Here is a 26,599-nt window from a genome sequence, read left to right on the forward strand (position 1 = left end):
CTGCTGCATCGAACATTTCTTTTGATGTTACCGCAACGCGATACAATGGATCTTTATCCTGAGATTTCGAAGTGGATGTCCTTTGTCTTGCTTCTTTTCTATGGAAGCATTGCACTTTCTCTCTCTTTCTCTTTCTATCGTACTCATCCCGGCTTTGTCTACCTGCAATGTATTAGTATGTGTGTGTGTGTGTGTGTGTGTGTGTGTGTGTGTTGTGTGTGTGTGTGTGTGTGTGTGTGTGTGTGTGTGTGTGTGTGTGTGTGTGTTCGTGTGTGTGTGTTCGTGTGTGTTACATGATGACTGGCCTGTCTGTTTGCATCTATGTATGTATGTGTGTCTGTGTTCCTATCAACACACACACAAACGCAAAAGGCATGAACTTCGGGAACACACTTTTATTTGACAATACAAACAACATTGCCACATAAATTTTCTTCTACAAATAGACCATCTCGTTAAAAGAAAACCGCCAAGAGTGCAAATGACAATAATTTTACAACATAAAAGTACTTCTCTCTCAACAGTATCGATGTTTATCTCGTCCACTCTGTGTCTTATTTCACGTTTCTTCCTCTCTCATCGCCTCTGGAAGGTTACAAAAAAATTATTTTGTCTTCTTGGGTAGGTTTGTGATTGAGGCAGCCAGTCACTGATAATGATCAAGTCCGTGAGACATTACCAGTAATTGAGACAGCCAGTCACTAAAAATGAGTCTGTGAGACATTACCAGTAATTGAGAAAGCCAGTCACTAATAGTGATTGAGTCAGTGGTTGTCACCAGACGAGCTCCGCCACTTGTCACGATTGTGTCTGTATATTCCAGGCTTTGTGCACAAGATTGAACACTCAGACGTGTTATTTCCTGATATAAAATAGTTATTCCTCATCTCAGGCACATTTCAGCGACGAACATAGCAAAGCCATTTTATCTGCCCTCGTATCTTCTCATCCGTAGGTTACTTATCTGAAAAGGGATTTCTTTTTATTAACACGATACAAAATGCAACAGACATTGAACAACAGCCATGTCCTTCATTTCAAATAAACAAATATTATCAAAATGTCTAATATTTTAATGATTGACATGTTTCCTTCATATCGAGTCTTCGTACTCCGCAAAAGTGTGAAACAACTTCGTTATGAACACGCCTGTGATCTTTCTGAAGATATCAGCCAGTGGTTAGTATCCTCGTGAATTTTACAGTTCCCATGTCTGTTAACGAGCAGCAGACGATGATAAGGATGAGAGGAAAAAAAAACCACAACATGTAACCACGTGACTAGTTCCTAACAGGCAAGTTCTCGGTTATTTCACTGTACCCCTGAAAGAGAAAGTGAGTCCGTGTGAAGCACCCTGCTCTGGTCATACCGGGGTAGCTGGTCACGTGGTGACGTCGAGAAACTGCCAAACACTCCTCCTTCAGTTCGCATTCGGAACTTGGTTTGCCACTGCCTTGAAAAGGCGAGATGAGACAAAATTAACTTCTTTGCCTTGAAGCAGACCATCTCCATCTTGAAGTCGATATATCCTTCGTAGTTAAATCCTGGAATAATCTTCGAATGCTTTAACCTTGGATTCGATTAATCATAGACAAGATTCATTTACATTATTTATCCGTGTTGGTGATGCTGAAAGTGTGCTCAGAACTTTCGTCCTTTTTCCGACAGCAGCAGAACATGGCTGTAAACCGTCTGCGGATGGCAGGGATCTTCTTGGCGTAGATGATGGGGTTGAGGAGGCTGTTGCAGAAGACGAAGATTCCGGTGTAGAGCATTAAGTCGCCTCTCTTGGAGATGCTCATGTGGTCTAGCACCCCGGTTACCGAGCACATCACCACCACACCTGTCAAGCAATTAAAAAAAAATAGAGTTCATTAGGGAAAAGAATCCCAAGCGTTGCTATAGGAACGGTTACAGCAACCAAAAAAAGTGAGCTTTCCAATATTTTTGGAATAAAACTAAGTCGAACAGTTTTACTTTTGTTACCAGAATGCCTGCGTTATTATTGCAGCTTTTACACTTAAAAAAATTCAATACTTTTTACTTGTGTAATGGTCCTTCCTGTCAATAGTGACACGAACACTATTCTCTCCAGTAAAAATAATTGCTTCCTTCTGAGACTTGAACCCGGAGATATCGAGTTTCAGCTGCCCTGGCAGGACTCATTGTAACGTTTTGTTTTCCTTGCGAACTAATTTGTGGGGCAGGAGATGGTCTGGGAGATGCATTGATATAGGGATGTCGCTGTGGTGAGTGAATGGATCAACGGGTGGATGAATAGATGGATGAATACGTCATGGCCGCTAATGCGGTGACGGTTTGTCGTATTAGGAATTGGATCTCATGACAAATTAATGACAAAATCAGCCGCTGTAGAAGATCATGCTCTCGGAAATTAAAAGAAAACTGCTGTGTGAAGCTCGAGGAAGGTGGGAGGGCGTGAGGAAGTGGGGGGGGGGCAGGAGGCTGAAAGGGGAGATTACTCACCCAAAGGAAGCCAGCAGATGAAGTAGACGCCGACGATGATGAAGACAGTCTTCGTGTAGCGCCACACGTGACGATGATCAGCCGTGACCTTTGACGTGACCGAACCTTGAGTGGTTGCTATGGCTACAGCGTGCTTCCTGGCCACGTGGAACAGCTTCAAGTACAGTATGATGATGGCGCAGATGGGCGTGCAGATGACGACGCTGTACATCCTGCAAGAGATGATACAAACCTCTATTAATTTATGTAAATAATATCTTTAAAAACCAAACACTTCTGGTCAGAAAGATATATCCTAGTTTTGGTGATTTCACTGCATTTTAGAAAATATATTATGAAAGGATTTTGAGATTAAAAGTTTGTCGGAAATCATAACAAAGAATCTTATTTTACTTTATGTCTCATGCATTTATGGCTTTCATATTTCCACACATATGAGAGAATGAATTTCTTGCCTTAAGTAGTCTGGATTCATGATTTTGAAGTAACCACATATAGGATCCCCTGAGGAATTAGTTGTTTCTGCCGAATTCCATCCAAGTAATGGCAGTGAGCCAATACCGATGCCTAGCAACCAAACAACTACCATGACAACCCATACGGTCCATTTCTTGCAGACATCAATGTACCTGAGGAAAAATATAAGTACTTCAAAATTAAAAATTAAAATCCTTTTGCTGTTCGGAGTGCAATCAGGGAACGTTTCATCTTTGCTTCTATTGATTTTTCTTTGTCAAGTACATCTTAAAGACATCTTACAATGAGAGTTAATTATTCTGAAACGTTTTTCTTTGAGTTCGACATTTTCAGTCACTTCATAACTACGGCCCCCGTGGGAAATCATAAAATGATGAATATTTTAAATAGTCATTATACCATGCACCACAAGAAACAGAAGTCAATGTTGAGGTACTCACTGATAAGGTAAGATGATTTTCATGAATCTGTCCGCCGACAGACACAGCAGAAGAAAAGCACTGATTGCCATAGTGGAATGAGCCAAACCTAACCTCAGCAGACACTCTTCCACCACCTGGAAGTAGACGATGTTGTAGACAGACACCCAAAGCACAATAACACCGACCAGAGCATCCGACAGAGCCAGTCCCGCCACCAGGAGGTCGGCCGCCTCACGTGACTTGCCCTGTCTGACCATGGTGTCCAGCACCAGTCCGTTGAGCAAGACGATGAGAACTCCGACAACTGCCTGCAAGGAGAGAAGAAGATGTCTTTTGTTAACACGAATAACACGAACCAAGAAATCTGTACAAATATTTTCTCTTGGTGTGTTTCTGGAATGGGATACGAGTGACTGGATGTCGTTTCTACAAAGCTGGGGTCTGTAGATGTTACAACAGTTTTAGGAATCAATTCGGTTTTTTTTTTAGTTTCCAGTTTTTCATATTATTTGATTTCGTCTTTCTCAGCATTGCTTACATTTTATGAACAAGAGAAAAAAATAAACAGAAAATTATAATAAAAGGAATGGAAAAGCCAGGATGATTTAACTCGTACTTTTTCTTTAGCCTTCAGCTGAATTTCTCTTTTTGATGAGTGCCTCAAAACAACGGGTTTGGACTGAAGATTGATACGTAACTAGCATACGTAGTTACAGAATATATGGAAAAAGTTCTCCTAGAAACTATCCGACGAATCATTTTATCAGTGTTTAAGATCGTAGGAGTGTTGCTTACAGCACTAGGAACAGACAATGTGGTGGGCTGCCTGTCGACATTTCTAATCATTTAATTCCCATTCCTCTGTAATCCCTAAATGCATGAAAATGGTTCGCAAAAGAAAAACATAAAAATACATATTGCTCTACTTTCATCGTTTCATTCGAGGAACATTTAAAAGTGTATCCAGTGCAGTAAATGCCATACAATGTTGCTTCCTGATAATTAAAATTGATTGATCAAAAGCATTTAAGTTTTATATCTCATCAACTCGCTCAGCAGACACACCCATGAAAGGGAAGCGAAAACAAACACTGATACAAAACTGCACATGTCTACATAAATAAATATTTTCCTGTCATATATAGCAGTATGTTATAGTCTCACTGTCATTAAACACCTCAGACATTTCCTTTAAGAAACTGAAAGAGCAAATAAAGAAAAAAGACGGACTCAGAGACTGTCACTTGTTTTTGCTTCCCAGCATTCATTTCTCGTTTCACTTTTAGGGTTAAACAGAAGGAATACCCCGAGGGTTGTCTCCACAGCTGTAGCACAGGCATCACGTGACCGAGTCAGGGATGCTGCTTGTTAGCTGAGGGACAGGGCAGGTCTGGTGTCCGTTGGGTTACCATGCCCCCGCCGCTATTGCGCCGCCACCACAAAACAAACACTTCGCACTTCGCAAAGGTTAAAGGTCAGTGAGAAAGCCAACGGTGCGCATGTAGCTTTGCACTGGGTGAACTCGTAAAGAGAAAATAAAACCCAGGGATACAATAGCTAAATGCAAAATTAATGTCAGATGGTCGAAGAAAAGGCATCCTTAAGACATAATGAAGCTCACGGCTCTACATTAACTAATGTAGTAATTAGTACAACTAAATCAATGCTTAAGCAGATTTTTAAAATCCCTGTATCCCAGCGGTTCTCAACCTTTTACATGTGACGACCCCCCTGACGAACACCGGTACGTCCGCGACCCCCTTAGCCAGCTAGGTCGCTAGGTCGGTGAAGAGCGGGGGGGGGGGGGAGGGAGCCTTAGCTAACCTCGAACGCCGCGTCGAGGAAATCAACAACGGAAGAACAAAGTTCGTATCTGCAAGAAGTATAACTGTTAATGAAATTTTACTAAAGCAAATTCTGCGGTGCTAATAAATATTATTTTATTGGACACTCACTTTGATTAATGAGAAGGTTGAGCCTGCTTGCTGTTGCATAGAGAAGCGAACCTGTGCGATGTTGGTACCCACTGCTATTCGCAGCTCAGCCTCTGCGTCCACACGATTTCTGTATTTCGACTTCAGTGCTGCCAATGCTGAAAATCCTTGCTCACACATATACGAAGTTGAAAATGGCAGCAGAACTTTCATTGCTTTCTCAGAAAGGAGAGGATATTCACCGTTGATGCTAATCCAGAATGTTGGAACTAGTGTTGTTTGGAAGACCATTTTCAGGGATTGGTCACTCGAAAGGTCGATGAGCTGCTCTTCTTCTTGCGTGGACAACCCGCTTGTGCTAGGATCAGCCAGAAATGGATTACGAATCCAATCGTATTTAGTCACATCAATTTCAGCGAAATAATGCTGAAACCTTTCTTGCAGTCCGTTTAGATGGGCAATAATTACATTCTTCATATGATCAAGATTCAAGTTAACGTCAGCCTTGCACTTACACAAGCACGGAAACATATCAAAAATATTTTCTTGGCGTATCTTTTGCGTCCACAACGAAATGTTTCGGACGAAAGCATTCATCTTGTCTGGTCATGGCCTTCTGTCAGGGACCTATAGAGTACTAGGACTGAGCACGTGCGAATGAAAGGGTGTGAATGATGGACGTTTCCTGAATGCGTGCCTTTTAGATGTTTAAAAAAAAAAGAGAGGTGTGACTGGAGAGGGAGAGGGGAGTCAGCGATGAGAGATTGGGGAAGAGAAAGGGCAAAAGGTGAGAGGAGGGAGATTGACTTAATTGTTGAGAGGGGGATTGTGTTTTGAGTTATGGAAGTGAGAAGTCACTGCATTGCCGAGACAGTGTACTTGAATAGGGAGAAGAATTTGGAGTTTGATCGCCCTCACCACTCGGTTACACAATGTAAACTAATTTCACTAATACCAGTATAAGAAACTTTTTAAAAAAATGACCACCTTCGCGACCCCCTTGTAGGCACGTCGCGACCCCCCAGGGGGTCGCGCCCCACAGGTTGAGAACCGCTGCTGTATCCTAAATTTGATCACTAGACCTCTCCATTACCGCTACACAAGTCTGCAGTTAGAAAGAGGTCAAAGCAGTGACACCGTAAATGTCCGAGGATAAGTAATATAAATGTTGTGCAAGACCTGTGGCTTGGTGCACAGAGACCCACCACGCCCACTGTTGCCAGCCCTTTAACTTCTTTCTCATGGCTATTTTCTAGACATGTCTGGAGGATTTAGTGTGGATGTATGTGTATCTGTGGAATACGGGTGGGTGGGTAAAGAGCTGCTAAGAAAAAAAAAACAACAAATTTTGCAATTTTGTAGACCTTTAAGGTACGGGAACTTCATAACACTTCATTACCATGAAATGAAATAAATATTCGTCAACAAGGAGCCGACATCGAAATCGTTCGATAGTGCCTTCTATACTTTTACCTTTGAAGCAAAGTTTTAGTTGCATGTATCCAGACCCAGAACTCTCCTCTCGATGTAAAGGAGATGGAACAAACAGAATGCCTGTAAACAGACCTTGCTAGCAGCGCACGTGCTTACAGGTTTACCAAGCATCTGCGCATGTTCGTCTTTCTGCTCAAAAAATTGGTTCCATTGGGCAGAGAGTCCAAACAATCTGGTTCATGAAGTTTCTTTAAGCCGCATTCAAACACCGTATTATTCCATATAAAACGAATCGATGTTTGCAGTAATCAATGGCATTAATTTACCTTTTCGCAACCTGACTCATTAATATTTTTGTTTAGCCTGCTTTGTGTGCAATTCTTTCTGTGAATAAATTTTATAGACCGGAAAGCAGTTTTGGTGATACTCGACATGAAATTAATAGTCCGAGGATTTCACTATTGTACTTTTGGTCATCAAACGCTGGTTGGCAAAATTGAAGAGAACTTAAAAAGTAAAAAAATAAAAAGAGTTCACAGAATATTTGAAGCATGTTAACAATTTCTATGTTACTAAATATGAACCAGAGGTAAAAGGTGAAGTTTTGAGACTGTCTTGACAAGACCTTAGTCCCTTCACTCAGCTGTACGCTGTCGTCTCTTGAAGAAATATCAAATAACAACCTTAATAACTACAGCCAACATTTCTGAAACAACACTTTAACGACCTCTCTACAGTAATTGCCCGCATTTGTGGACACACTGCTCCCCTCTCGTTACTTGTCAAGAAATGTCTGTAATGATTACAATTGTTATCACTGACACAGCATTTAGTACAAATGAAATGTCACAATGTTTGTTTACGTGTGTAATGCACGTGTGTGTGTGTGTGTGTGTGTGGTCTCTGGTTTCATCAACACCGATTGCCTGATCCTCACCAACTCTCATAGGAATATTAGTTTCTATTCCAGAAACACACGAGGCTTTGTTTGATAAGCTCACAAGCATGTTTGTGTTCTCGGATTTTCCTGTTTTCCTCAATGCAAAAAGAAATTGCGACCTACGCAGAAGATATTGGTTGACAACATGGTAACATGAGACAGCATCCCATGAAACAGTATCCTATGAGAGAAAAGACATAAAGGGCAACAAGGAACTAGGGAAAGGAAAAAATTCGAAGAAAAAATCAGAGAGAAAAAGAGAATTCAGAGAATTGGTGAGCGAGACAAAGCAAGTTTTTTTTCCCATTCACTCAAACTTGAGTAGTCAGCTCATTAGGAACATCAAGTGCAAGTGTTTACTATTTCACTACAAAAACATGATACACTTCATTAAAATAAATCTGAAAATAAAACCACAGCAGGAACCGTGAGCGGCTTAAAACAAACCGAGCGAATCCGTATTCCTTGGCTAATTTATTTTATTATTATTGTCAAAACCCATTTTAAAGCCAGGTTATAAGTTCAAATACATTAATATAGTCTATCTTAAAGGGGAAAAGGACTGTGTGTTTGTACGTTTGCAGGCTGGTGTGAGGGTCTTTATCTGCTGTGTTGCAGACATCTAATTAGACAACAACCTCCAGTCCGGCTGCATGTCCGCCTAATCAATGTTTCTCTTGTTTTTACAGGTGTGGATGTCAGTTGACATCAGTGGTGTCCTAACGAGCTGTGTGAGTAGTATCGCACTGAGGCAAATAAGAGGTTTCTCTTGTCCGCCCTGTGTGACTGTCGAGGGCTCTTTGTCATGTCTGAGTTGAAAAAGTGCTTAGGGCGACCTCGCTACGTGAGCTTAACGACATCTTGACGAGACTGCACGTGACAACAGAAATTCGCCATTTTGTCTATGGCGCTGGTGTGCAGTCCTCTCGTCTCGTGCACTGTTTACGTGTTTTGCTGGAAGTTTATCTCAGTTATTATTAGATCAATCAACATCGTCGTGCATTTCAGGACGATGTGTGTTTATGTGGGAAAGCCTCGATCATGACCATGTGGTGGTGTATATATACGTCTGAGTCGACTCTTCGTGCACTCTGGTATGCTAGCTTTGAATTTATTTCATGGTCTTGAAGGTCTGGGGTTCGAGTCAGCAGTTTGAGTGCCATGTGGCACAGAGGGAAAAGCGTATGTTTGTCATTGCTACTTGTGGCCATCGCCTCGTCTCTCCACACACACACAGAGAGGAGAATTTTCTTGCCCTACCTCCTAACCAGTAATCCCTGTGATCATATGTAAGAGCACACTCTTAGAAAAGAAGCTTTTCTATTCAATATTTTTAGACAATTTACATTTCTCTCTCTCCTAGACGTCTGCTGTTATTTTAGGCAAACAGTGATGGTACACATAATTATAAAATGTGCAAAATGTTTTTTTTCAAGAAGCTTAACTCATTGTTCAGCCTCACGTTCCCTCTATACGTGCTCTTGATTATCGACCCTGTATCCATAATGATGTGTATTCACCTGCGCAGACGTAGGCAAATAATATCTGCATAAAACCTGGGGATTGTATATATAACAGGGATTTCTGTTCACTGTCCAACACGCTCAATTTCTCATTTTTTATTTTCTTGCTCAAGTTTTCGGCTAAAGAATGTTTTTACTACCCGTAAGTCATTTATTCAAATGAACACAGACTTTGATTGTCTTGAAAAAAATTACAATAGAGGAATATATGGATTGATATCATGTTTCTCCTGGTTATCTGCGCTGTCTTCCATAGAAATAAACTGTATAATCAATTATTTGGTATCATAATTAGCATAAGATAACAATTACCAAATAAAGTACGTGTACAATTTTTCATTCAACTTGCAGGGAAAAAACACTGATATTAGTCATGACTGTTAACAGACGAATTAGTAACATAATGTGTTTTCATGAATATCGCACTTGAAAAAATACCTTTCTGTCCCTGTTGCTGCATTTTGGTGCATTTCTACACACGCTGTGTAAATACAAAATCTCAAAGAAACAATATCTTCGAGAACACTCACCTGCAGAACAAGGATGAATAGATGTTTGTAGGTCACATAATTCCCATTTAATGTTGTGAACAATGTACCAGATGGTTTGCCATCGGTCTGCAAGCCCAGATTGTTTAGAGAATCACTGCCTGAGCCACCCAGTACGGACACTGAAGTCGCTGAAGAAACAGCAACCGTTACTGTTGGACCAGACATGGCTGCCTGCTGCTACACGAAGACCATGGATGTGGCTACACACTTGTAGTTGTTTGTCTGGGGATTACTGGACAACTAGTGTTCTTTCTTCAATGAGATACCGTTTGTATTCAGTCCATCTGCTAATGAAGGTATAAAAGATTGGCTCAAGCTAAACTACTGTGGTTGATGTGCCAAAATATTACTTTTCAGAGTTTCTTTTTCTTAGAGAAAAATTAATTTAGATATTAGTACGAGCTCTGTCAGATCTTTGAAAGATATTGTCAGAAGCACTTTTTTCACTGTTAATCACGGATTTGAAAACTATTAAAGTTTAAGCTGGAACATTAAACTATTAAACTAAATAACCCGAATATTTAAAGCTTTAATGAAAAAGACGAAAGGAGGTTGAAATATACGAAAGTCTTCTCTCTCTCGAAAATTTGCTGTTAAAAAAGATTTTTTACTTTCAATTAATTGTTTAAGATCTGTGTTTAAGATCAGTGTTGCTCCTAACCACCTACTCTGTTTAAAACTTAAACCAAGAAAAATAATAAATGTTCCACCACGTATCTAACGATAGGTAACAAAACCTTTAAGCAGCCTTCATCGACTGAGAAATAAAATCGTTCGAGCGGAACAAGAGATCAGTCCTGTCATCTCCAAGAATGTCTTCACTTTGAGGAAATCCGTTCAGAAGTCCAGCAAGCATTGAAAAGACCTTCATCTGGTGTCTACTCCTACCACGGTGGTCGATTCTCCTGGCGGACACCAAGCGGCCGATTGTCCATCAAGGAACAGGTAACTGCATGGCAAGTGGCAGCGTTTACAGTGAACAAAAAAGGTGGAGAGGGTGTGAAACCCGATGCCTTGTGGACAATGCTCTTCCTATGGTAGAACGAAGCTGTGGCACAGATTTCTCATTCTTTCAACTAATACTCTCATCCTGTTTGCGCCATCTCGTCAGCGGGTATCGGCAGGTAAATCAATATGTTGTACTCCGGGTGGCCGGCATTTTATAGTTTGCAATTCACAAAGCAGTTCACAGCGTGGTTCTGCGAAATCCATAAATGTTAATGATGTGTCAGAAAATCTCGCTGAGGATGAAGAAGTGGAAGAAAATTCACGGTGAATAATTAGTTTCATAAAAAATGTATCAGATGTTAAAACTAAAAATCCCAGAGCCATCGACAACAGTTTTGGCATGGAATGAACAAAATTAAACATTTTCTAAACGTTTTACTTTGAAGGGAAGACTGCGTGCCCGTCTTTTATAATAATTGACTCAATATTATTTGTGTTGAATTCCTCTATAAACTTTATGTCATAGAGATTGCTGTGGTGTTTGATAAAGTGGGGAGTGAAACTGTAACTTGATTAATGTCGTCCAACACCTTGTTCTAAGCTTAACTGCGAAAACATTGTTTACTAGCCTTTTTTTTTGGCTAGTTGTTCATTCGGTCTTTTTTATCTGTTTGTTTGCTTCCTGCCTTGTTCATTAGTTAGTTTGTTTGTTTGTTTGTTTGTTTGTTTGTTTGTTTGTTTGTTTGTTTGTTTGTTTACAACCAGTCCCTTAAAACTCATGATGTAACAGAAGGCATAGAAAGAAGCAAATAAAGAATACATAAAGTGCAAAAAGCGTGCAACATACAATTTGCTATTTCTGGGTACCTTACCAGTTGGACAGCTACATGCAGACAACAGGAAACTGAAGAAAGACAAAAATTAATGATTTGTTTCGTGATAGTGCACAGCTTTACACCACCATGGCCACAGAGACAACCTGTCTGACAGCGAGCAGTTTTCTAATTAATTATTGACAGGGTATCACTCATATCATAGGAGATATACATTGGAATAAAGCAGGAATATAATAATGGCAACAACACATGTTATCGGTATTAAGTGGTACATTTTGTGTAATTTATACGCTTTTTCATTGTCAAATTCGGAGGACAAGGTGAAGGAAAACCAGCCAAGATCCGCAGGTTCACACATCCATATTTCTAGGGGTCGCTACAAATCGTCAGACGTGAGAGCCAGAAGGAGGAGAAAACTACGCGTTAGTAAAAACAAACTGGCAGGCGCAACAACGTGGATGCGAACTCGGGTACTCATCAACATGTTACACCTCAGCTACAAGAGCATTTGTCCAGAATATGTCGGAAACAAAGAAAACTGAGAGACAGCCATCCATCATTTCCCATCAGTGTAGTAGTCCAAACAGTGATTTCCTCAAAATAAAACATTTTTGCCAATCACTATGCGAGTTTGAGTGTCTGTGTCGAGTGATAGGATGACAACAATGTTTGAGTGTGAACCTTTTTTTTTAATTTGCCAGCGTGTTTGATTGCTGGGGTTAATTGGACAAACAGATGCCGTTTGCATTCAGACCATCTGTTAATGAAGGTGTAAACGATGGGCTTAAGCCAGCAATGTGCTTACTAGGGTTGATATACCAAAATATTACATTAGAGATTTCTCATTTTTAGAGAAAATACAATTCAGATATCAGTGCAAGCTCTGTCAGATCTAAGAAGAAAAATTGTCAGGATTACTTGTATTGATTTTTTATCACGACTGGAAAATATGAAGGTTTAGGATGGTACATTACACTGTTTGAAAACTTAAGATGTAATATTGAAGCCATTTGTTGAAAGTTTTTATGAAAAATACAAATGAATGCTTCAGTTATGATAAAGCCTTTTGTCTCCTTAAAGTCTGCTGTTAGTAAGGTTTTTTACTTGCATTTGTTTTCATAAGATCACTAAACTGTTGGTTCCAATCCACTATTCTGCTAATAACTTAAACCAAGATAAAAAGTGAAACTTCGACCACCTCTCTAACGATGGATAACGAAGAGTAGAGATGTTACAAGATCTTGAAAAAACATTCGGGACCACCTTCATCAAATGAGAAGTTATTGGTTTTGGTAAAATTTCTAGATAAATAAGACTTAGATAACAAACTATTTCCATATCTGAAAATATATTTCAATGACTTTTGCTCCCAGGTGGCCATTTCCTTTTAACTGTTTTGAACAAGAAAGTAAAATGAATTAATTTCAAAGTATTGTTGATGTACTCAACTACAGGGAATGTAATTGCTCTATTATCATTCACGCTTTCATTTCCAACCATTTCTGCTCAAGAGCATTGCTCCTTAGAAGACAGATTTATTCTTCTGCATCGTACACAGAAAGATTCGAAGTTTTAGTTGGAAATATTTTAAAACGTTTTTACTGGGAGGAGTGGGAGAAATCCTGTTGTTAACTGAATCTGAGAAACGCTCCATCAGAGCATGTAATCAATGGACAAGACACAAGTGCAGACAGAGAGGACAAAGGACAATATTGCAAGACAATTTCCACAGAATTGCACTTAATTTGAACTTAACACGAGGCAGAACAGTGTATCAAAATGTTGTTAATGACATTTTAATTCTGTTTGAACGACCTTCGACAATGCATCTAGTTTGAGAACAAATAATGGAGGAGACGAAAATGTGTGAGTGCGTTCTATTCTTTAGTGTATGATTGATGGGTAGGCGGAGAGATATTACAGTCGACAAAGAAACTCCACTAACAGTATATTTTATTTACTGTTTGAGTATTTACTATAATGTAGCTGTGTTATTGCAGCTATTACACCATTAAAGGACTTGAAAAATATTTAAGAAATTCTGACCTCAAGTGATGGTGATTGTTGTTTATTTCGACCTCATAAATTTACATACAATTTTCTGAAGGGAACAGTATGCTAGAAGCTATTAATGGTAAATACAAAGATCTTGATAAGGGATCAGACGCATAAGAAAAGGATTATATATATATCACAAGAGAGAGAGAGAGAGCTTTGTTTTCGGAAGATAAGGACCAGGGATGTTCGGGATCCTTAATCTCTTGTATCAGAAGTCAAAGGCGAATGAAGGAAGCACGCACGTCCTAATAATCTTCTCCCACTCCCGCAAACTGATGGTAAACATGTCGGTGCAGTGTCCTAATGACCAGTGAACTGATTCGAACCAGTCCGTTGTCGCCTCTGAGACCAGCTAAATAGATGTTTGGTTTCGCATTTTAACTATTCGCGTGTTTAGAGATAATAGCATGAGGCTTCGTACCCATGGAGGAGACGACTGTGAACTGCTCAAGTTTATGATTGAAGATCTCTTCGTACCCACCTGTCAGATGTCAGTGGAATCTGTGTTCTCACGAATGTTGAAAGCGTCTTGTGGCGCAACCGTCACCAGACAGTGAGGACTGCTGGCCTGGGTTCAAATCTCGTCTGGCGCACGCAGCTGTTTACCGTGCTTTGTCGTAGTTTCTGACTCGTCATAAAACACCCGTTCGCTCCCTCCCTACCTCCACTAACATTTTACCCTACTTCTCTATTTTTCCATCTGAAGCCACGGTCAACCGCATACATCACGGGGCCTGTCAGTCATTAAGGAAGGTTTCCCTAGTGACCGCTACGCTGATCATTTCTCACCGATAATTAACTTGACGACAATTTTGTTCTGGCCTTGAAGCAGGCTGGTGCATGACAGTCTCAACTCCTGTGTATCGATGCCCATGTAGTCTGTGTATTATATAAGAGTCTCTCTTTCCGTCTCTTATTTATAACAGGTAATTAAAATAACAGAACTTTTTTTAGCAACGGCGATAATTAATTCAAGAATGACAAAAAGATTCACAAAACAAGAGCGATGTACTGAGACTAAAGTCCTATGACAGGGCCCACAGAAGTCAACTCAAAATATACATAAATATATATATAAGCACATACATGATGATGTACAGGTGTGCAATGTGTGTGATATCAACATGAGCTGTGAGCTGAGTGTATTTATATAAAGTAGTTTTGTCTGAGCTTGTTTCTGAATATGCAAGCCTACAAATCGATGACGATGGCTGTCAAATATAGAAAAAAAAATTTTTAAGTGAGACTGCCTCTGCGTTGTTAAACAAAGTCTAAACAGGTGAAACGATTGTAGAGTGATATGAAAACCAAATGTAAAGCAGCTCTAGTCTGAACCTTATACCTTCAGGCACACACATCATTAAACACAAACACATGCAACCACAAACACGCAAACACAGAAGCATGCACGTGCGTCCACACAGACAAACACCTAGCAACAGTACGGAATTCAATATTTAAAGCACCTACAGACCTGTAGAAGGTTGACTATCAGCTTTGCTGTAGTGATTTTCTGCCCGTTGAATGTCGCAAACAGAAATTCTGTTCTGGCCTCCGTGCTGCCAGCTGCCAGGTGAGTAGTGGACATTACACCGCCAGCTCCACACTGCCTGCTCAGTTCCCCGGTGTAGCGACCTTTGTTTATTGGTTTGTTTTTTCCTGCTGTCAATGGCTGTCACACACTGGGCTCCGCACCACCAGCACCATGCTCCTGACCCACTCGTTGACCATACACCAGGAACTCTCCGGTGCTTGTCCTCGTGTTGTCATCCAGGGATCTTACCAAACACTCTTCCTTGAACTTGAACACAAAAAACGCCTCCAGGAACCTTCTGTAGAAGAAATCCGAAAATGGAATTAAAGAACAAATTTTTTTTTCAAATAGTACAAATGGTGCGAACAATTATGTAGCTGATTTGATATTTGTCCATTCCTTGCTGAAGATTGATGACCATCTTTGGAGCCTCTCTAAGTACCAGAACCACACGACCCTTTAGCGTGGGCTGCTCGGTCGATCATCACAGATGTGTTTCTTTGAACAAACAGGAAAGTTTTACGAGCACAAATATGTAAACCGCCAATTAAAAAAAGAAGCAATTATTATACGTAAAATTAGCAGTGACAATAATATAGCGAATGTTTTCGTGTAAACAGAAAAAGAACCGAAATGATTTGAACCACACTTTCTATGAAGAGTGATATTTACGTGAATAATTAATATCTAGACATTATCGTTCAGCTTTGCTTATTTATTTTTGAATGCACTTTACCAGTGCTGCTCGTGTCTAAGCTCATCTACTGAGTTAATCCCCTTTTATTTGAGTCTTTACATTTCTTTTGTTTGTCCTACATCCGCATCTTCAACACCCTATTTATTATCAAGCTGTTTACACAAAGGGGTTTTCCGCGAGAGAGATTTTGTTTATTATTGTGCATCTCTCACATGTGAAACTCCATAACTAGAACAGCGCATCTTGTTTCTGTTTCCTAGTTTGCGGTCTTCTGTCCTGTCTCCCGAGTAACACACATTTCCCCAAAGGTGATTATCAGATTACAATGTAGCACACTTTGTGGGGTTTGCAATCCCTGTGCAAGACCTTCAGAGCTTTGCACACGGCTGACAAGTGGCCTTGAAATAAGATTTGCAAAGAAAGGACGTGGCCTACTTCTTGCAAGGCATGACCTACATTTCATGGCTGTAGCCAATCAGAATGCTTGTAGAGAGAAGACTTGTTATTACCTCCAAATTACAGTGTGAAAATGGCGATGTGGTCTGATGAGAAATAGTTCATGTTAAGGTTAGTGAGGGAGACTTACCCAAACCCTCACTCTCTCACCCACATCTCTCTCTGCTTTCTCGAGTTAAAAAAACAGGAGCTTAGTCATTACACTCAGCGGTTATTGAAAGTATCTCTTTGTCAATATTATCTGCCATATTAATTGCTAACTAACGATAACCCTCGTCATAGACCTTGTCACGTGTCAGGGAAGCAGTGGTTCTAAACTGAAAGTGAAATCTTGCACGCGCAAACCTTGAAAACATTGCAAAGTAAGAATAGCCCTTAAGGAGGAAGATTTGGGTCCAGTTTGACTAGGCGGGGATCGAGAGCTTACTGACATTCTCAAACACTGTCTGGTGTGGCAGCCCCCAAAACAGAAAGTCCGACAACCGGGATGGAGGGTGCAGCTAGCAGAACTATTTGCCGTGAACCCCCTTCACCTTTGATCTACTTCCCTGTAGATACACCATGTGTCCGGCACAATTTGTACAGGGCATACACGACTGTGGTGACGCAAATCCCACCCGGCCAACGGCGTGTTGTGACTCATGACCTCTGGGGTCACGTATGGACACGTCCGAGCCGGAACTTCCCTGTTGAGGACATCTTCTTTGTCGACCTGCTCTCTGCTGGGGCTAACAAAGTTGTGTGTGTGTGTCCCCTTCTAGTTTGTGGGGTCATTGTGCAAGTGTGCGAGAGTATCCATATTTGCATGATGGCTTATTTCTTTTGATATGTGTGTGTGTGTGTGCGCGCGCGCGCTTACATCCATGTATTTGCATATGTATGTGAAAGAAGTCGTTTTGGGGACATATAGATAATAATGTGGTATTAGTGTGGCACAAATAATAGTGTGAGCAATGGCGGGTGCGAGTGTTGGGAAAGTGGAGTAGCTATTTGTCGTGTCTACATAAAACAAATTCCTAATGCAGTGTCACTTGGCAAATACGAAAAATTTTCTATTTTTGTGAAATGTAGATTGCCATCGAATGGCAGAAAATACAATTTTTCATGTTTATTCATCATGTGTTTCTTCTCCTCACTGGATCTTTAGGCAGAGACTGATCAGTTGACCAGTCAGCTGGGAGGACGCGTCACGTGTCTTGTGGCAAAACACGACTCTGTTCAGAGTAAGTACAGAGCTAACCAAGGGTAACTGAAGAGGAAATGACCTCATCCTGTGTAACCTGTAACAACTACCGACAAACATCGATCGCCTGTTCTTTCTGATAAGTTCTCCTCCGACCTGGAAACGATCTCACAAGTGTTTGCTTGGCAAGGTCCGGTTGAGCAAAACACATTCCTGCCAATAACACAAGACAGTTTGTAGAAGCATCATCAGCGAAGCGGCAACATGTGATGGATGGATTCTGTTTTTTTACGAGCAGGCGGTGGAGCGCACGTGACAGCAATTACCGTGAATAAGAGACAATCCGATCTATAGTCCACCTGGCCGTGTGCTATTCTGTATTCATTTCTGTTAGGTGATTTCTTTGTTCACTTGACTGGTCTGTTTTTGGTGTCTAGCTTCTACTTTAAGTCGTCTGCTTACCTAAGCAAACAAAAAAAAAAAAGAAACAACTACGCACTTGAGCCGCTCTTTCTCCCCCTTTCTCTCTTTCCTACTTTCATCAAGCCTAGTCCAGCTATGTTTACTTAACCTTTACTCAAAGCAAGTTTTCTTACTTATATTTTTTTTCCTACGGGAAGGACCCAGAAGAAGAAAAGTAAACATTAAATCTTATTAACTGGCTACGTGGGTATCGAACCATCGCGCCTCTCAGATCAGGTCACAGCGCTCTAACCAATCGGCTTTCCGCTTATCGACCTTTGGTTTCTTGTAAAAATAATTGATCTTAGCTTTAATTAAGCTTAGTGCCACAGTGCCACTGTCAATTGAAACTTACACATCAAAAAAAGACAAGTGTTCATAGTTTTATATTAAGACTCTGAGCATGTCCCGTTCTGCTCACAGTAGAGTTGGAGTATACTGTAAACCACAAAAAGCTAGTTCCCCTAAAAATAGGTTTTGCTTTCCTTTTTTGTTTTTTTTTTTTTTTCTTTTCAACACAAGTTTTCTAGGGCTACTGGATGTGGATGTTTATTGCCGGGTGCATTCACTGAAAAACATTTTCAGCACGCTTGTGCTCAAAGCCTCGCATCATATTTCAACATGTTATTTTGGCACTTGAATACGCTGAGCGAACAAACACTTTCAGGTACAATGCTTTGCTCTAGTTTTCTATCATGTTAGTGTATATAGATATACCACTTACATTTGATAAGACGATGGAGAATCTGGTCAACAGACCATCTTCAGTAAACAGGTTTGTTGCATTGTATATCAGTTTCTAAAGAGCTAGTGGAGTGCTCTTCATCTGGTAAGTGGGAAATAAGACCAGATACTAAATCACAAAATCTGTATACTTAGTGACTGCCTCACTTCCGTTTTCGAGATACACACTCGCAAACATCACCATGAGGTAAACAGAAAAGTCAGGGCTGTTCATGGATATGTTGTCAAGGTCTTGGCCAATGGTAGGACTGGAAGCATTTACTAATTAGGTTTATCTGGGGAAGTGATTAACCGAGTGGTTAGAGCGCTGGCGTCTGAACTGAGAGCATACAGGTTCAATCCCCGCTTAGCGCAGCAAACTTCCCCCAGTCAACCCAGGTGGTGGCCATGGGTACATGAATCCTTAGAGAGTTGGGGAAGGTAAGGGAGCGAGGGTGAGAAGATGGCCACCGCCCTCATGTAAAGCTGACCCGAGAAAAGTGAGTCTCTAACACCAGCGCATGATGTTGGTTGCCGGTTACTCAATTCCACATAAATTTGTACTCAAACAACAGAAAATGAGAAGAAAACAGTAATTAGTATTTAAATTCTAATATATATTCTAATAAAATATATGTTTGTTTGGTATTTTATGTGTGTATATATATATATTGGGTAAATAATTTTTATCTTAATTTCTAATTTTTGACCGATTTGTGAATTCTCCGTCCATAGAGTTACAGTCTTTGATTGTATTTTACTACCAGAAAACTAAACCAATAATTCTTATAATTCACACCACGTAAATGTTTACCAATTGCTCCTTAAAATGGAGCATCACAGATGGTTCTCTTTGCTGTATGTTAATAGATAAAAAAATTTAAAATACCGGTCGAACTTTAATTTGTCGGCATTCGCCGCTACAGGAGTTTGAGTTGCACTCGCGAGGTCATTGTAGCGCAGCGAAGGGTGAAAGCAATAAATGTGCAGATTAGACACAGATCGGTGACAAGCGGTAGGAGAGGAGATGGACACCACCCTCTCAAACAAAAAATCTGGACTCGAAAAGATGGGGTCTTGACAACCTCACCGCCCAAACGACCTACAAGTCACAAGGACGACCGTTTTCTCTCCAATCCTTTTGCTGTTGATAAAAAAGACTAGTCTGTCATGCAATCAGGTTTATCAGGACCACACAGACAAAAAATGCACAACGGAGACAAACAGGACACATCCCACGCAATATGCCCTTAACGAATCCGTTTTGTCTAATGACACATGCAGACACAATGATGGAGGTGAGATAATGTGTGGATCTCGTTACCCGAGTGACTGTGGTGCCACCTGTCGCTGGAGTCTCTTGTCTGATGCCGGAGGTTGTTGAACCAAGTGTGAGTTCCGGTGTGAGTAAGAGCAGTGTAGTCTGTTTGATGTTTCTAGACTAAGTTCTGCATCAAGAAGTGATCCACACCCCTTGTGAAGAGATTGAAGCTGGCAAGATGAGAAACATTGGTCACAAACACCTACTTTCATTTCTCTGTAAACTTTTGTCTTTCAATTCATTTTTTCAGTTGTAACTTTCCTGTTGACTCCAACGATTGCTTTTTGTTCTGTCCCAGAATTAAATGTATTATATGTCACTTTTTAGTCTTTTTATTTATTTTCTTGAAAAAGGATCTGGTGCACAAAGAGTGTAGTCACGATAAAGGTGTGTACCCGGAGGTAGTCTTTGACACTAACATGAAACATGAGACCGAGGCTCTCACGTTCGCTACGGAGTCAACGGGTTCTGAGCTCTTTTGTGGTTGAGGTATGTCTATGTCATACAAAAAGTTGTTTTCTCTGGCGAAAAAGTTTTTAAAGAATTTTAAAAAGTAATCCGGGAATGTTTCGTGATGGATTAGTCTTTGATGCCAAGCGACTTTTAAATAATCTAGGTGTACATATACTGCAAAAGAAAAGAATGTCTGGGTTATAATTTTTATATCGTTATTATGCAGCACCTACACATGACACTTTCAGAAGGCGCTAAATAGTATTCTGCCGCATGAATATATTGGCTTACGATCTTCTTTTGTGTTACTGTCTTGATAACTCTTTGTCCTCTCAGGTTTATCTTTGCATCTATTGGCGATAACGGTAACTGTGACAGAGACGGAAAAGAAGGGTTGATGGCACTTGCATTCAACGAAAGAAGTGTCTTGTTTTTTGTCTCTCGTTGTTTGTTTGTTGGTTTTCTTGTTTTGCTGTGGCTGTGTTCGTGGGCGCGCGTGCGCGTCCGTGTGTGTGTGAGGGAGAGAGCAGCCGGACACAAATGACATTGTGCAACTTGCAGGATTTCCAGGTACAAAGCAAACACCTTGAGAAAAACTGTAGTCACCGGAGCTTGTGTTTAAAGGACCTAACACGACACAAGATATTTGTTGTTTATACTGACGTCAGCGTTGTTGTTGTATCGAACCTGTTTTCCAGCCGTACCTCGCATATAACCAACCGGCTAAACTGTTAGTAAACATAATTGTTGTTGGGATGTTTACGTACATCGTCATGTCGGGGCCGGAGGACATATTTTGTGGATCCAGGATGTACCACAACCGGGATGGCACGACACTACTGTCCTCCCTCTCTCTTCTTCGTTCTGCATGACGGCTTTGGTCGGGTTAAAGGCCAGCTTGTGTGCACATTAAAAAAATATTAATTTGTAAAGCGTATTTCCCGCTGTGGATGAAAGCTCAATTCAGTGTAAACAAAACACTTTAAACGGACTCATAGGCCATACAAGAAATAGTAGCAACCAGTAGCAAACATTGTAGCATACACTTGCCTGGATAAACAACTGACGAGTGAGTGGAATGGTTCTCTTGATTATGCAAGATAGTTTTTAAAGAGATGAGTGTCGAGGCCAGATTGGATACCCTCTAATGTAGACACGGTTTGAAGAAAACCAGGTAAGAAATATCCAAACAGCAGGAACAAAAAAGGAAAAGAAATGTTTGTCGAATTTCTCCGGTCTGATGGATGGCACAGAGAGAAGGACAGTAGAAGCAGACTGAAGAGACGGACACGAGCATCAGTAACTCTGACATGTCGTGAAGACAACACAGTAGCACAGTGTGTAATCAGGGTGTGATCGGTGTGTATTTAGTGTGTAATCGGTGTGTAATCAGTGTGTAATCAGTGTGTAATCGAGGCGATTTCGAACTGGCAGTTAGTGAAGGGTTAAAGTACTGTCTAAATTTCGCCTTCAGAAGACGGTTGAGCGACATCATGTTAAACCCTCTTAGTGAGACTGCAGTACTTCCAGCCTGAACAACTCAAAACATACAAAAAGCTTTTAAGTGGAAGGAAGGATCAAATCGACTGATCCTGTAAAACCAAAGGAAGCTGGCTTACAGTGAGATTCAAGACATAATGAGGCGTCGATGGTAACATCACGAGAGAGAGAGAAGGATGTTAACCGAAGAAAGAAAAGGCAGTGGAGGATGACATACATCTCTCTTAATGTCCAGAGGCTATTGGGAGGACCTCAGTTATGTTGTCACTAATTCTGAGTTCATTGATAAACAGACAGTTTGACAAAGTCTACTGTATGTTGTGTGATGGTGCACACCTAGCGTCCGGGAAGCAACACGAAGGCCGTGGAGAAGATGTCATGGTTGAGTACATCAAACACAGCCGACAGACCGAGCATTGACAGTAAGGAGAAATGATGCATGTCGCAAGTAGATAGTAAGTCTTTCACCATCTGCAGCAACACCGTCTCAGTTGAATGATTCTCTCTGACTGAAATGGTTCAAGTAGACTGTGGCTAAGAAAACCTGTTCAGGGGCTGAACCAGCATAGACTTAACATGTAGTTTGTACAGAAAGGAGAGACTGGAAAGAGGGCGATAGTTTTTGCGGTCACTAGGCCAAAGAAGTATTATCCTAATGCTAGAAACAGCCTCACTTTGCAAAACACACCTCGCCCACGAGCCAGGTAAAAATTTCGTCTGCTTTACGTGAACTCGTCAAATGTGTCTCCAGTTACCTGTTGATTTGACGATATGAACGCCGCAGGCTGATAAACAGGTGATGTCGATGCATACCTACTTTGAAGGGGGATATGTGGAGTTAAGTCCTCAATATTTCGTGCATTTATATTTTGTAATACACGAAAACCAGTTTTTAAAACAATGGTTGGTCTTTGTATCTGTAAGAGAAGTGCAGTCTTTTTGTTATCATTGAACCTGACGTATCCAAGCCGAACTGAAAATCCCTCAATTTCTCTCTTCCACCGTACATCCCCCCGCACCCTACAGCATCCGCCAACATCCTGTGAAAAAGTTTGATTTACCTCGGTGTTGACTACCTCCTCATGTTCAGAATAACCCCTCTCCCACAAAATTACAGTAATATATTAATCAGCGTGGTCATACACTAATAACTGTATAATTAGGGTTTTCTCTTTCACAGTGAACGTGTGGCAGTGTGCATGAGATTTACAAATACAACAACACTATCGTATGGATAAATCGTCGGTATACACAAAGTATGTTCGTTCTTACCACACTATACATACAAAGGTTTACTAAGCTAACCCGAGCAATGCGACAATATCAACAAGTGTTTTTTGAGTCCTTATATTTCGTGACTGTACAAAGTAACCTGAGAAAGAGATGTAGGCAGTGCAGACCTGTTAGAAGCACTTTGTATGACCCGACCACACGGCTGGGATAAACAGTGACAGTTTATTTTCAGGGGAGGATAGGCATGGGAGGGGGAGGAGAGTGGAGAAGGAGAGCGGAGGTAGGGGTGGATGACTTATTTTTCACTGCGTAAATATGTTTGTAAAGAATGCTAGATGTTCGTGTAGGGATCAGTTCCCTTGGGATTTCACAAACCCTTTATACCTGTGGGTGAAAATCTGTGCAATAGAGCAGATGGTAGTCTTGTAACACTCGGACATTCTCCTACTTCCACTACTTCATTTCTAGCTGGTAAGAGCACAGGGTGACCCCGAGATTGAGAGACTGCGGAGAAAAATGGAAGACAGACAAACAAACCAGCGAAAGAGCAGACGAGTAAACGTACAAGCTGACAGAAATACACAGACACATGTTTAAATGTTGCACTAACCTGACTGCCATATGAAGTCAATGGTGGTGTTCACATCCACTACCACTGCAGTGCGGCGACATCCTAACTCTTGCTTCCTTCCCTGTTAGTAAGGAAGCTCAGCTTGCAGATGAGAACAAACATTCGATATCACCATACAGGCCTTGTCGGTGATGCTTGGTGAGTAGGTGGCAACCATTACGCGTTTTGATGATGGACATGATGACATGATGACATGATGGACACCGACACACGAGAGACAAGCCATTGAAACAGATAGATGCAGAATATCGAGAAATATTTTTTCTGTGCCTATCAAAAAATCTAAAATGTTTGTCCTCGAAGCTTATTCTCAAAGCGAAACACTTACATTTATCTGTGCATGTGTTTGTGTGTGTGTGATTGTGTGTGTATGTGTGTGTGCGAGTTCGTCGTCATGTACCCATGTGTGTTAAGATATGTACACGGTAATACTTTTCACGAGGAAGATAATTGTGCATGAACAAGAGTATTCACAAAGTTCGGTGCGATGTTACTCTCTGTATTGTCGGCTGACAAACCCACCTTTTGTCCTCTGTGAGCCTGGTATTGCAAGGCGCCTCGCGTTTCGTGTCGCGGGTGGTCAGGGGGAGAGTGGAAAACATGTTATTCACTGTCAGGTCAATATTCGGAAGATCGCACTCTACATGTACTTTAAACTGCTTCTTAGATAATAGTCTCTGGATATTGTAAACTGCGAGTTTCTATGCATTTTATTCATTTTTCACACAATAAAGAGATCCAGTTGACTAATAATAAACAGACGAACGGTTAGCGAGCCATGGATCCCATAAAAAGATCCTCATTAAAGCTTTTAAGTTGAGTAGTACAAGCAAAACCTGCTTCGAAGCCTTTTTTCAAATATTTGTATATAGTTAGCATCTCCAAAACATTCGAATCTTTTGACATCTGCAATCGAATGAGTGGACTTTGCACTGCAGCACCAGTGCCCACTACCCACTACTCACTACTCACTGCCCACTGACCTGCCCACTGCCCACTACCCACCCTGCTTCACACCTGCCGCCAGTTTCTTGTGATTACTTCACTAGAAAGATATCAGACATTCAATCATCCATAAACTCGATGTCGGCGCCTGACAGCATATCTATTTATTGCCAGTGTGAGGACTACTATTGTGAACACCAAGCCAACAGCTTGCCAGTCAGACCCAATGTCCACAAACCTTCTTGAGAACGTAGACATTTTTATCTGTCATCACAAACATTGTAAATGTCAGTTTGTCAGCGGGTGTGTTCTCTGCTCATTCAAAGACTCCACACCCTATACGGGAGGGACCCGCACTACAATGATTCAACCAAGGAGGACAACAAGAGCCACTAGTGTCATATGAGAGATTGAATCAGATGGCGGCCAAGGCGCACAGGGCCACTCCTTCTATAGGGCAGTAAATGCAACACACAAATACACACAGAGCTTGAAAACATATTTCAAAATGACAAATTCTATAATTAAGAAAAAAAAAAAGAAAAGTTTCAAAGCTACAGACCGGATTTGCAAGTATCTCTAATTGGACAGATGGTTTTTACACAAAGAGATTATTGTTTACATGTCTAAAACCTCTTTACAAATGTCTTTGCAAAAATATAAAAATATATATACAGGTGTTTCAGTTTTAATATTATTTATATTGTTCTTGGCGGGCGCTGTAGAAAAGGATCTATTTTTCCAGCGCAAAGTTCAGCCGTATATTTATAAACAATTGAGCAACAAGGTTGCCTGGTTCGCATTTGATGGAGAGACCTATGAGCGGAGTCGATTTCTGTTCAAAACATTCCAGAAATGAAGCTTTCATTTAGTCCATGTAGAGGAGCTGTTCAGATTTTCTGAATATAATTTAAAGTTCCTCAACCAATGTTAGCAGCTGAGATTTTATGAAGACCAGCCTATCGTTAGCATGAGGTACCTGATTGGTTGACCACAGGTTCTCCTTACAGTTCTTTCTTGCTTTCCCGTAATACTTTCTTTACATTTTGGACACACTTTCATTTGTACCAAAAAAGTCATCTTCTTCTTCGATGCATTTGCTTCTTTCACATTGAATGATGAGACCATCTTCCATCACCTTCCGCAGAAATAACCGAAACTGCCGGGGACTTGGATTATCCCCATGCCCTCCTTCTCCTCGTATGACAGAAAAGAGGTTTTCTACGCAGTCTTGGTTTAGTCTGCTAGTGTGGAACAATTTAACTTCATTCGTTTTGCGAAGATCGACCCAGAGCTGAAGCAGGCTTTGTATAGCAATTTTTCATCCAATCATTTATGATGAATTGAGTTTTAAGTGTCGACAGACATGAACAAGTTTCGTGCAAAGAACTCTGTGTGACCCGACATGGCATCACACATGGTGTCGCTGCTAAACTTACTCAGGTTGTTGCACGCATTAAGCAGTTGGTCAATGCCTTCAACGCAGAAAGCAGTCTCAGACACCATCTGATAACACTCCTACAGTTACCATCGATGATTTGCCAGCTGCACCGCTGCACCACTGAGAGGCAAACTCGACCCGAAGGGCTGACAATCCTGGTAACTTAAGGCGGTTTTCTGAGAGGCGTGGAGCTTCTCGGATATATACCCCTTGCTATCCATCCTGAAAAAAAAACTTCTATGTATTTTGGTGGATTCAGTACATCAAAGATGGTTGGAACTGCACACCAGATCAGGCGGCAGTGTTTTCTCACAAGGTTCATGAAATGGTTTGGTTCAAAATGGTCAGAGCAGAGAGCACAGTTTGCATGCAATTACAATGCTGGCTCAACAGTTTGCACCTCAGCATCC

At 40.9% G+C, this 26,599-nt stretch overlaps 1 protein-coding gene across 3 annotated transcripts; it reads right to left on the bottom strand.

Annotated features, from left to right (window-relative positions):
- Positions 1 to 381: 381 nt before the first annotated feature.
- Positions 382 to 23,901, bottom strand: LOC112571253 (adenosine receptor A3-like). Of its 3 annotated transcripts, none has more exons than XM_025250131.1 (6): positions 23,783 to 23,901; positions 15,085 to 15,442; positions 3,405 to 3,694; positions 2,943 to 3,116; positions 2,488 to 2,699; positions 382 to 1,843 (listed from the first exon to the last, which is right to left on the bottom strand). In XM_025250131.1, the coding sequence occupies exons 2-6, from the start codon at positions 15,196 to 15,198 to the stop codon at positions 1,608 to 1,610; spliced, it is 1,026 nt and encodes a 341-aa protein (XP_025105916.1). In that variant the 5' UTR covers positions 15,199 to 15,442; positions 23,783 to 23,901; the 3' UTR covers positions 382 to 1,607. The 3 variants fall into 3 exon arrangements, with proteins under 3 accessions (XP_025105916.1, XP_025105924.1, XP_025105932.1); XM_025250139.1 differs by having other exon boundaries at positions 15,085 to 15,642; positions 23,783 to 23,854; XM_025250147.1 differs by lacking the exon at positions 23,783 to 23,901 and having other exon boundaries at positions 15,081 to 15,209.
- Between the last annotated feature and the right edge of the window lie 2,698 nt (positions 23,902 to 26,599).

The sequence above is a fragment of the Pomacea canaliculata genome, linkage group LG1 (assembly GCF_003073045.1).
Source record: "Pomacea canaliculata isolate SZHN2017 linkage group LG1, ASM307304v1, whole genome shotgun sequence".
Lineage (NCBI taxonomy): Eukaryota > Metazoa > Mollusca > Gastropoda > Architaenioglossa > Ampullariidae > Pomacea > Pomacea canaliculata.